Source organism: Spodoptera frugiperda, chromosome 26 (assembly GCF_023101765.2).
Source record: "Spodoptera frugiperda isolate SF20-4 chromosome 26, AGI-APGP_CSIRO_Sfru_2.0, whole genome shotgun sequence".
NCBI classification, from domain to species: Eukaryota; Metazoa; Arthropoda; class Insecta; order Lepidoptera; family Noctuidae; genus Spodoptera; species Spodoptera frugiperda.
The window spans coordinates 2,976,562-2,990,061 of record NC_064237.1 but is presented as its reverse complement, the minus strand read 5'-3'; the positions used below and the strand labels follow the sequence as shown (position 1 = coordinate 2,990,061).

Sequence of the window (13,500 nt, the reverse complement as noted above, 5' to 3'; positions counted from 1 at the left end):
GTCAATAACGCTGAAACTACTGCATTCAGTAATTTGAAGAAACTTGGTATAGACAGGCTATGAGCTGACTCGGGTCTGTTTTTTCCTTGTATGAGTTTTAAACTGATGGTCCTTTTAATCAATTTAGAAGTAAAATGTTTAAATCGTAACTCGTTTTAATTTTATTTTTACTTTACAGAAAAGTTAATTAATTGCCAGACAATTAAGTACTTAATTTGCTATCGAAATTATTAAAAATATTTAATCAAAACCAAAGATTTAACCCATTAAACACAGCCAGCGCCTAATTTGATTAAAAGCAATTTAAAAATAACTGAAAATCCCTTTTCAGGACATGTTATTTACCGAGACCCTGGATATGAACCCAATATTTTACAGAAAAATATTGTTCAATTATGTTCAGTGGGCTAGGGTTGTGTGTGCGTGAGTTGTGAGCCGTGTCGGGTACACTTGAGGTGGCTCGTCACACGGGAACAATGCATAACAGGATCGATGGCGCGGCACGATTTAATGAGATCCACCACTTAGGGGTGTCACGTCAAAGGAAAAGTTCAAGATAGTAAATAGTATGATTAAATTGAATAACGTCATTATTTTTGTTAAGTATCATTTATTTATGGTTTCTTGTTTTTACTTTAATGTTTAAATTAAAATTACATCTTAGATTTTAGTATTTTTTTACAGCATTGACTTAAAACTTAGATATGTTAAAATTCATAGATCCATCTACGTAATCAGGAGCGTATGGGCTACCTAGCGGGCTTACTGCGGCTCTAGCTCGAAAAGCAGGAGTAGGAACGGGGTGGTTTATAGTCAGTAAGAGTCTGACATTCCATCTCGCCTCGCCTAAGCCGGGAGAAGATATTGAAATGATTTTCTCCCTAAAAAAATCCATGTACGTAATATGTGCAATTTACGAATATATTGAAATTCCATATCTATACTGAAACTCCAAAGTAATCTTGATTTATAATGCAATATTTTTCGAAAGCCACTGTTTCCTGGGGCTGTAAAGTTTTACAATCAGGTGACATAAAGCAGAATTCATTGAACCGCACTAGTGACGTCATAAAGTCATTCAACTGAAACTAGTACGTAGGTGATCGTGGATAATGTACTGTATACCTTGTAAGTTATGTTAAACACACAATACATGTGTTTAGGAGTATTTATCCCCTCAGGAGAACCTCTAATTGATTGTTCCTATAGACAGATATTAATGGTCGTTATGTATCACCTTCAGTCTACAATTGGTCACTGCTGAACAAACTCCTCTTCTCACATGGAGAAGGTTTGAGCATTAATCACCACGCTTGCACAATGCCAATTTTAAACTTATATTTAGAAATTATAAGCCCAGGTTTCCTCATGATGTTTAAGATAAGCTTAGAAAGTACGTATAACTCGGAAAAGTCACATTGGTACTTGTCGTTGGTAGGTTTCGAACCCGCACTCTCTTGCATAAGAAGGGGACATCTTAAACCACAGGGGCACCATGACACGTAATGTGTATGTACATCTATAAGAGTAACTACAGGATTAGCGAGTTATTTTATTAAAAACACCTTACAATGAGTAAATTTTAGTCAAGAATCTGACCCTAACCTAGTTGAGAAATAAATTCGAAAATTGAATAATTTTATAAAATTGTATCAAAATATAAAACGTGACCACAAATCCCTACGAACAACCCTACGTCAAATAAAAGGCCGATGGGCCGCACTCTGCATTTTTAACGAGAAACGTGACAAAGTTATTTGGGGTCCCAAGATAATGACTTTGCACACCACGATAGACGTCAATAGAGAGATTTTTTCACAATACCTTCCAATTTTTATTTCCAAATTAAGTAGATGAAGCTTTGATGTTGAATTTGTAATGGAAATACTGATTTAGAGGGAAAAAGCGGCGGTCAAACATTTTACAATTAACAGAATAATTAATGATAAAGGAAAATCTAATAATACGGAAAATGGTGAAACAAAATATTGTTTATTAATGGTCATTTAGAAATAAATTGTTTGTAAGATTTGTTTTTACATTTTTAACAATTAGTACTCCTATATTTTTTTACTTTGTTGTGATTTTCAACATTTATCATGCTTTAGCAAAACCTAAATTAATGACCTAAAATCGTTCCCTGGGGAACACCACAAATAAAAACATCTCTACCGACCTTATTTTGTAAAAAAGGCATCTAAAACAAAAACCGATCTTCTAAATAGATGAAGCCTACATTCAAGAAAAAGTTACAGACTTCTAAATCAATTTCGGAAAGCAAAACTCGATGAACGAACGAGTCAGAAGGCTGGGACGAGTCTGTCAATGTTAGAGAAAATATTGATGATACAATGAACCGCTCGGTCCCTTAGTCCCTAGACAGTGTAGTTTTGGAACACAAATTTCGTTATCTTGAAGTACATGATATTTGACGTTATTTGAGAGACGTGGACAATATTGTACGTGGCAGTCATTGTGTTTAAGTTTCAGACGTTTTACGCTTAACAGATTGAACGTGAACGTTTGTCTTACAATTCGAGTTTCATTTTCTTTCAATCTTTGGTGATTTCAATAAGGTTTTGTAGGTGTTGTTTGTAACGTGGATATTTTGAGCCTTAATGAAATTTCAAGGTAATTGAATCGTTATAATAACTTTTTATTGTGTTGACAATGATCAAATAAGTTGTAAGTTAAGGAAAAAATAGTATTTTTTGTTTAGTAATAATTTTACCTGTAAATCATCATATTTATAAGAATAGAATTAGAACTTTATCAAAAGTATTCTATCTGGGGGCACGGTAGTGCCCCCGCCAAGACGAGCCAAGCGAAGCGCAAGCGCAAGGGCACTACCTACCTTTTCTCGAAGCGCTTCGTCGTATTTTTGAACCTTCATAACTTGAGTTTGGGTTATACCAGATAAACAAAATTTTCAGGATATAATGTCAGTGGTAGACTTAATAAACCTCTAAAGTTTCAATTGCATAGCTCTTATACTTTAGATTTTATTGATATCTAAAATACCCCGATTTCGTCACTCACTCACTGATGATCAACAAAATTCTTAAGGTACTTCCTGAAGTCCTAGAAAACTGAAATTTGGTATGTAAGCTAGTATTAGTACCCAAACAACAAAAAAATCCTAAAACTTGGAACTTTTACCCCCCAACCCCTTAAACTAGGGGGGAAAGTTTGTTCGAGACTTCCGCAACTTTTGACGCTAGAGGTCTGAATGCGGCCGCGGAGGGGTAAAAATCTGAAATAGGGAAACTTAATTAAAACCTACAAAAAGAAATGAAATCCCACAAAAACATTTCATGTTAAATGTTGCCAAGACGAGACCATATTGCCTGCACTGTCAAAAAGTAATCAGATCTAGTGTGGAGCCAAGTTTGTAGGCGTGCAAACCTTGGACGTAACTGGCGAGTTGGCCGCACGGAAAGAGTTTAGAAGATTGAATAGATTTTTAAGCTCAAGCCCATATGACGAATAGCAAAAAGTCCGTGCAGCCGACTCGCCAGTTACGTCCAAGGTTTGCACGCCTACAAACTTGGCTCCACACTAGATCTGATTACTTTTTGACAGTGCAGGCAATATGGTCTCGTCTTGGCAACATTTAACATGAAATGTTTTTGTGGGATATATGTTACGTCACATGATCAATCAATATCAGAAATGCCACAATTTGGTCCTATTTGAAGAAAATGTTTCTCTACAGTATAATTTCCGACCCGAAAGGAACATTTTTGATTACAATACAAACCACATTGTGTTGGCAATATCGCTTGAAAACGTATACAAATCGTTAAAAGGTCCCAATACATTTTGTTACGTACTTAGCGTCCACTCCAAGAGGTACAAAAAGGTTTCTGTATATATTCCCAAAGTAGGTTATTAAGGAGGATTTTTTAGAATTTTTATTTTGGTAAAAAATGTACGTCTACTCAAACGATTCGACAATAAATATCCTTATTACATTTACTGAGTTTATTGGTATAATAATAATTTTCTTATTGGAAAGATTTCAATTGAATAAATTCGGACCTCTAGGCGCGCTACTTTTGGTAAAATATTTTTTGGAACATTAATCGAGTTTGAACAAGCTTCGAATTTGCTTTCCATTCTATTGGCATTAGACAACGATATTATTATTTGCGAGCTACTTTCGCGCGGTTTCACCCGCTCTGCTTGACTGCTATAGGTCATAGCGTGATGTTTTATAGCCTATAGCCTTCCTCGATGCGTGCACTATTCAACACAAAAAAAATAATTATTTAAATCCGACCAGTAGTTCCTGAGATTAGCGCGTTCAAACAAACAAACTCTTCAGCTTTATAATATTAGTATTGGTATAGATAGAGGTGAAGAAACAAAAATAGCTTTTATTGTTTCTATTTAGGTGAAATTCTATCCGTTTGATATTTATTTCCCTTGAGAAGAAAAGTGGGATTTGGAATTGATTCGAACAAATCTCTTTTTATTTTTAAGTGGTATTTCTAGTAAAATAAAGATCAGTAGTACTACCTACTGATCTTTAATTCAATTATTTCCGTTTATCGGGCTTTCGGACTTAGTTTAAGTGAAACTTTATACTCTAGGAAGAGGAGGAGTCCAATTATTGTGACAAATAGTCGGAAGCGAGGGATTAAGAGGTACAATTGAATACGTAATGAGGGATGAATGATCTCGTTAGCACCTCCAGAAATGCTGAACAGGCTCTTAGTTAATTGGTTATTACTTAAGTATCTTATGGTTTCGTATCAATAAAAATAAAAATAATAATTTGCTAACAGCTTCAAAGCCATAAGCATAAATAAATTCCGATAAAATTCAGAAATTCTGTCCATTTTTTCTGTGTTTATGAGTTTTTTAGATGTAGTAAGTACTAACAGTGAAGATTCTTTAAAGAATAATATAAATAATTGTATTAAAAAAGTATAGGTTTTTTCTTTTCTATCATAAGCAAATCTACAGACATGTTAATACACACTTCTTAAGAACTTATCTTCAAACGAGTCACGAACTAAAGAATATAAGAAAAATATAAAAAAGTAAATTAATCCTAGCGTGAATCATTATCGTTAGCTTCAAGTGTTCTCTCTGTCCCTTCTACCCAAGTACCACTAAACTTAGGGCGATGAATTGTCTATAAAAAAACGTCTATAGAATTGGACGCCATTTTCTTTTAAAGAAATCATTCTTGACATATTTTCTTTAGTAAAATTCTTGCACGAATGAAGAGAAGTGCCTATCTAATACATAATTAGGAAATATCTTAGTGTGAGTGGGATTTTAATGTCTTCCATTTTAATTAATTTCATTGCTCGTGGTATTGACTTTTTAATTAATTGTATTTTTTTTATCTCGATGTTTTCACTATCAAATCTACAGTAATATTATACAGAAGAAAGATTTGATTTTTGTGTTATACATGTGTAAACGGAACGCTACCAAAAACCGCAAACAGGTGATGGTAAAAAACAATTTTTGTTGAATTACATGTTTTTTTAGGTAATAGCTGTAATGCGATACGAAAACTAAAATGTAGTGTTTTTCGGCAGCGTTTCGTTTACATCCTGTATAAAGAGTGATTTTTTTGTACCTTGTAAGTGGTCAGCTCTATCAGAACTTTGATCTATCGTAATGTTCATCTCTCAAATATTACGATTTTCATGCACAATTCGATTTCTTTTTATAAAAATGTAGGACTATAATAAAATCTCTGAACAATCACAATCAGCCTAGTTAAACCCAGTACAAACATATAGTACCCAGTATCTCATTCATATAAATTCTTGTAAAATGGATCTTACACAATAGGTTTCTGCTTAAATCTTACTGAATGGAAAAGCTACTTATCCTCAGATTGAGTTACTCTTTTATTTGCAAATAGCTTTAGACCCTAGGGCTCAAAGGAATGACATTGTCTGAATTTTAATCCTAAAGAAAGACCAGGCCTGTATCTTGGAAAGAAATGCCAGTCATGATTTTAGAAATTGATTTAGAATTACAATAACGAGTAGCTTATAAAATAATTTTCAGATTAACAAAACAGTCTGCCTAAAGTTTACAGAATCAGCATAATGAAGTTCTCTAAAGTCTATAATTTTACTCTTTTTGTCATAAATTAGGTATCAAATGAAATGTCATTGTTAAATGAAATTCACAAAGACATAAATCTATTAAGAATCTAGTGGAAGCATTTAAGTAAACCGCCAAATGGTCCATAAAATTTCCACAACTGAGACAGGCAAACCATACGAGAAGTGTAACATGAGAATTTATCCACACAAACGACTTGTCTAAAAATAATCCCCTTCCATCCGAGGACTCACATTAGCGACACAATTACGAACAAAATCGAGGTTCACCCCAATCAGCTCCTGTTTCTAACCCTTGAATGATAAATTGGAGGATAAGGTCGACACAAAGACAGGCATAAACCTATAATCAAAGCCCGCAATATAATCATCAACTTTGACCTTTGAGTATCGTTTGTTCTTCAAAATAAAAGGGACCCATTCTGCCCCTGAGACCGTTCCGATAAAACCCTTTTGGCAAAAAAATCAACCGAACAATTCGGGAGACAACTATCCCCCAATATCTATTTGGAGGAGGCAATAAAAAAATTCTTTCCTTCGCTTTTTCTCGGTCCCAAATATTTGTCTTGTATGCCAAATGTTCGGGTGTAATAGGAGCCGATGTGCTCACTGCATAAGCGGTTTGGTATGATTTTATTTACCCGCATATGGCTCCGAATGATGGTAGTGAGCTACTTTTAGGGGTTATTTGAATAAACAAATGGAATTTTGCTCCTTGTTTTGGCATTGCTTTGTGGTAGAATAACTTAATATTATCATACGGCTTCATTTTATCATGAACTTGAATGTAATATACTGTTTTTAAAACTAAGTTATTGATAAAAATATATACATTTTGTACATCTTCGACTGTAAAATTCTTAGTTAAGCCTTTGCTCGTGCGTCCAATAATTCTACCGCTAATACTAGTAGAGCCTTGAATTAATGATCTTACAATATAGCCTAATGGCGCCATTACTTGTTTCCAACCTATATTAGCTATGTTAATATTTAAACTCAACCAGTAACACCATCCACTGAGGTTCCTAAAGGTTTCAGCCAGATCTTAGGAAATCCATTATCGTCAAAAGGGATTCACAAATACTAAATACCTATTAAAGGCCAAAAGCTTCTCTTGTACACCTGTGGTCTCTTTCAAATAATACCATATCGGGTGTGTTGTGTTTCTTTAACTAGAGCGTTTTCGTTATCGCGTTGTAAATCGTACTTGACTATACCATTTTTGTTCAGCCGATCTGTTCTAAGAATTTCTTCATATCTTTTGTTACAGACATAACCCAAAGTCAGATGCTATGTCGGGGCGTGTCTGGACACAAAGTGGGCGGGCTGCGAGCGCACGCGCCGCGGATCTCCTTCACCAGCAAGGACGAGCCGGATCCTCACGAACTTCGGCGCAAATCCGCAAGCAGTCGCCTTGGAAGCTCGCCTAGAAGTAGTATTGCTAGTGAAGATAGAACTGATGGCATTGCTCTAAGGTAAGTCTCAATTAATAACAAATGTTTAAAATAATGTTATATTTTCAACCCGAGTTTTTATATCTTTAAAATTGCTGTGCCCAAACTGGGTCCATAATTGTTACTTTTACCATCTATTGTGGAAAGCAAATAACTGAATATGAATATGAATTTAATAGTGTACAGTATGGTATGGCCATTGGTAGGTATGAAAAGATTGATTGTGATTTTGTTAACTGATATTTCTAAAAGAGGCGTTGATTACGTGTGGGTCTCCATTTTCTTTCTTTTGTACTTGAACGCAGACATAGACATATTCCATTATCCATGGACATAGTCCTTTATTAAATAAGAATATTATAGGAAAGTGCGAAATGATGACAGGCTTAATAAATTCAACTTCAAAAGATTTATATCAAAGTCACAAAAGTTCCTCTGCATAGTTATATTTCAACCACTCTATATATTTCTATCATGGACTCATAGTACCAAGAGTCCATAAATTAAGCGAAAGATATAAACCTGACCAAAACGTGACTTTTATCACAGTTCGTTTTGGCAACGTTTACACGCGTAGTTCATTGTCAAGGCCATCCCGATTTGGGGACTTGGCAAACTGCCTTGGGGAACTCCTTATTTAAAACTTAATGCCATGGATAATAAAGTAGATTTTCGTAATCTACTTGGATGATAATCTAGTGTAGTCTTGTCTTGTCGTGTCATTAGTGAACTAACTACTTGTTGAGTATGGTAATTAGTCAATAACTAATGTAATACTTAATTGTAGGAGTGTAGCTTGTAGGAGTTATTGGTAGTAGACGGAAGCGTATAGTGGGCCCCAGAAGCTTTGCCAATCAGTAAAATGTGGTTCCAATTCAATATTGGCAATATTCTTAACTTGTTTATACAGACTGGAACAAGTTTTCACTGCACTGTTCTGACTGCCTTTAACCTAGTGGTCATAAGTGCGACTACCGGGCAAGGAGTCTCAGGTTCGATACCCTGGTGGAACCTTTTGGTGTTGGAATTTTTTGGTATTTCGAAAAATTGTCATTAGTAGCACGGAGTCTGGAATTGTGCTCGGTATATGGCAATAACACTTAACCCTCTATTGCATGGGACTTACAGCATGAATTGTGAAAAGTAGGTGCACAATGTACAGCAGCATAATGTGCTCCTCTGTCTACCCCTTCGGGGATGGCTTGACGATACATAATAATAAAAAAACAAGTATTCACGCCAATAAAATATGATTTTATGCATTTTAATTATGTCATTGAACAAGATATTTTCAGTAAAAATTATAGAAATTATGCTTTGAATGTGCAGTTACAAGAATTCATTGCCCTATTACGTGTGTCAACACTCGGCCCCATAGCCCCTGGCACAGTCACCATACCGCTACTTTTGCCGACATTACCATAAATCCCTATGTAAGCCCCGCTATGAAAATAAAATTTCGCTTTTGTAAGCCAAAATCGACTTTATCCTAATCCTGAATACGTGTCAAGCCTTTTTTGCGTTTATTTTTACAAAGGAACTATTCTTAAGTATGTTGTTGTGAGGAAATAAAGATAGTATATTGGTGTGTAATTTTGTGGTTTCAAGGTTAAAGAAGTTAGAGTGGTTTCAACGCCATTTGATAGTTTGTTGTAAGTTTGGAAATCATCAAAACATCGATCAAGTTAATTAAACTAAGCTTAATTAAATATTTATCAGCTATAAAAAATTATGCTACTTTAAGTTATTTTGAGCAATAGTGCTCACAAATTGAATATATCTGTTGAAGAACAAATTCGTCGATGCAAATGAAAGTCATGTTACTTTGAAGTGCTAGTTATAACAATGTTTTACTAAAGCAATAAATTTACCAGAATGTGTAAAAAAATCCTCACGATTGAAGGCAGTTTGGATTGGATTGTAAATATAAGGATTAAAACTATAATAAAAGTAAGTAATGTTTAAGTATACTGCGATCAACAAAACTGAGAGATCAACTAATCCATGAGTTGGCGTAAAAGTTCGATCATTTTAGGATTTATCAGCAAAACTGGGGAATCCGGATTAAGCTTACCTTAGGCAAAAGTTAGGGTCCAAGTTTTGGCATGATTTATCGAAAATAATAAAGTGTTGTTGAACTTAAGATCAAGCCTATCCTTGTTGGGCGTAGACATATTATTATTGATGGCGTAATTAAAAGACTTCTAGCCATTTATCAACCCGGAGCTGCGGACTGCCTCCCGGAGCTGCGGACTGACTAGCGGGTTACCGTGGCTCCGGCTCGAATAGCAAGAGTAGGAACGGGGTGGTTTTTAGTCAGTAAGAGTCTAACACTCCCACTGGCCTAAAAGAAATGCCATTTATCAAGCGTGGAGATTATGACAAACCCTTTAATGTGGAGGAGGAGTATAGTTCAGCAGTGCACTGCTGTCACGGAACTGGTTGTAGATAGGTGACATTTGAAATGTAGCTTCCCTGAAGACTATGATGTATTTACTTGACATCTAAAGAAGATATAGAATAGAGTCAGGCGTTACTTTGCGGAAATCCATGATACACTAACAATACAATACATTTTTCATTTGGCTTTTAGCATTATCAACTAGCATGTATTTTGCGGCACACTGCATGCTGAAAATACATCTACAAGCGGAATGAAAACTATAAATTTATTCTATTGTTAGTATCTCAAGAAGACAAAAGGACAGACACGACCACATCAAGCTGCCTCAATTGGCCAAAAGGTTTTCAACCTTAATTCCAACTACAATAAAGTTAAAAAGACATTGTTTTATCTAAACCGATCAAATGACTACACATGGTAAACTCTCAAGAGGGACGGTGGAATTAATTGCTTCGTTTTAACTACTTAAATGTTAAATATACTTAACGGTCGCCATCGACCCCTAAGCCCCCAAGGGAAACGTGTGACGATCAGACAATCTACTTACGTTAAAGGTCTACCGAACCTTTTTAGCTAATAGGACTTGATGAAGATTTTTTTTTATTAATTTAGGAGAATATTATCTTCGTTTTTTTTCTGTTATTAATTGTAATGTACGATGCTTATTAGTTTATGAAGAGCCATGGGCAACTCGCAAAAATATGTTTGAAGCTTAACCCTGCATTAAATGTCCGCTTTATGTGGATCGGCGACAACGCACCTGTGACTCTTTTGGTGTTGCTGTCCATGGTGAACGGTGATCACTTACCATCAGGTGACCTGTCTGTTTTGCTATTCCATTAAAAAATTGGATATTTGTAATACCCATATACCTATAATTGATTAGTATAATATTTCTCGTAGTCGAATGTACTAATTTTAAAGCTTACGAGTAAAATAACTAAGTAAACTTAAAGGTGTACAACTCTGAACACCACTACTATGCCTCATGTATGCCTTTATTCAGTCATTTCCATACTTAGCTTCATATTATTATGCATGTTAAACGTAATCACATTCACTCCGCAATCTGGTTTCCCTCGTCGTATGATCTGTTTGTATTACTGCAGTAATAGCTTACACGACTGACTTGCACGCCCTGGGGAAATGCATTGCATTCGTTATCAACTCCCCAACCTAAAAACAACCATAACCCAAACACATAAAGCTCAATCTCGTGTAGAACTAAAATTCAGTCCACAAATCTTTTCACTCTACACGCGAGAGATCAACTTATAGTGGTTCAATTTCTTATCATTTATTCAACCATTATAGTATGACACCTGACGTTAACGAAATTCCTTCCGAATACCGTGTGACATGAGGAAACGCATCCTGTTCGGGAAATGGATTTTTCTGATTTCGACTTTATTTTTGGGGAGAGAAAGTTGAAAATGGGTTTTGAGGTTTCGGAACTTAGTTTGGGGATGATGGAAGCGAAGGTAGGGAAGGTTTAAGTGGGGACGTTTTTGTGCTTCGCTAGCGAAACTAAATGTGATTTTCTTTTGTATAGGCTTTTCTTATATAACATTGTGGGATCGAATCTGAAGGTTTTGTCATCATTTATTAACTTAAACTCTTCATAATATTAACGACGTTTGAAATGTTTTACCTTAGAGTTTTATTTATTTGGCTTTATACACTTCACATTGTTATGTCTGTATAACAACCCTGAAATCACAGCAAAATAGTTACAACATTTTTTACCACAACATAAAATTTTAAGCTTTTTAACATTTGCGGTTGAATCTTTTTACCAATTACCTACATACCTACGTTCATATATCAATTGCTTATCTCAGTTCTCTCACACCAGCGCAATGATTGAGTTATCCACTCCCAATCCGTCATTGTCTCACGCACACAAATCAATGCATCTTCGCCTAAACCAAATTGATCGATTATGGCGACGGTCGCGGCGTCTGCTGAAGAGTTTTTAATAAAACCTGTTATTATGACACACATGTGACTAAGTGGCAGACGGACTGATCGATTTATTTTAGCTTAGTCCGTCGCCAAGACTTTGTAGGTATTACCTAGAGACTAATAAAGCGGTTTCAATATTTTTTCTTCTTTGTTACGATTGAGGATTTCAAGTATACCAAACTCCGGCTGATGTTTTTGATTGACGATTTCAAATATTTCGAACTGCGCCGTATCCACCACGTACTTTGTGTAATTGCTTTACTTTGTAAAATGTATATTAAATGTTAGATACTGTTCTCTTTAGAAAGGGCGTCTATATAGCTGGTGTGTAAGTTTTTCTGTTGTAACACACGTAAGTTACAAAATTTTCTCAAAGAGCCATTAGACTACCACAGGTGGGCCCCAGTAGGGCTGATGCCTGATCCGGAGCTGCGGACTACCTAGCGGGTTTACCGGGGCTCTGGTTCGAAAAGTAGGAGTAGGAACGGGGTGGTTTTTAGTCAGTAAGAGTCTGACACTCCCTCTCGCCTCGCCCAAGGCTATGACCAGAAAAGTCATAGGATGATTTTCGGCGCTCAAAAAAAAAGTTACACAACTTTAACACTGTTTTTCTATCAATTTATTGCGGTTAAACAAATTGATCATCTGGGTTTCCAAAAAGTTTTCTTGCCTAGATGTGTTGGACGTTGGGGTTGGGGGAATAAAAGATGAAATGTCCCATTGGTCCCATAAAGTTTTTGTATACATACTTTATGGCCATATGGCTGTGACATGATAGATAAGAAAATATGTCGGGAAAAGTTTATATGCTTGCAGATGAAAACACTGATCATTATCAATAGTTGGAGAGTATAATTTAATAGAAGTAGCTTCAGTTATTTATATGTATGTATGTCGTTGTTTTTTCCTGAAAAATTAGGCGTAACTTGTGCTATAGGTCAATTATAGTTTATTTTTTTGCACTATACCTGTTATTCTTTTATACATCACCTATGATTTACGTTTTTAAATAAAAATAAAGTTAGGTTATGGGCAATATCCGTTTATATAATTTATCAATATTCTATCCTTATGGTTTTACTATCGTTTCCATTATAAGATTACTTAAATAAAATACCACATTTCTACAATTCCGTCTTATTAATGAGAATACCGAAATTACAAAACCAAATTACCTGATCGTACAATCGATAGAACATTCATACGAAAAGCTTAACAAAAATACAAAATCCTTTGCATTTAAAGTGTTGTTATTGTGTAATCGTTTTTCCAGAGTACCAATAAATGTTTACACCGGACAGTAATTGCCTTCAGCGAACAGCTATCGTGAAGGATCGGACAGGGAAATTACACATCAACTAACAAAAGTTGAACAACTCGAACAAAGCTCTGATAATTCTCATTTATAGGCTTATCGGGATCTATATTGTGTTCTATTAGTGACATTAGTATAATATACACTATTGTCTATAGTATTATATTAATAGGCTAACAAAATAATGACCTTCATAAAGCCAGTGATTTATTTTTATATAAGCTAAGTGTGGGAGAGCCATTCTTCGGTACGAGTCGGAGTGAT

General features: G+C 35.2%; 1 protein-coding gene across 3 annotated transcripts in view; it reads left to right on the top strand.

Moving 5' to 3' along the window:
* LOC118263955 (uncharacterized) overlaps window positions 1-13,500 on the top strand; it is a 288,611-nt gene that overhangs the window by 149,667 nt on the left and 125,444 nt on the right. For all 3 annotated transcript variants that reach the window (XM_050704745.1, XM_050704744.1, XM_050704742.1), the window contains exon 4: window positions 7,369-7,573. In XM_050704745.1, the coding sequence (XP_050560702.1) occupies window positions 7,369-7,573 (205 nt within the window). The remainder of the gene's footprint in view (window positions 1-7,368; window positions 7,574-13,500) is intronic.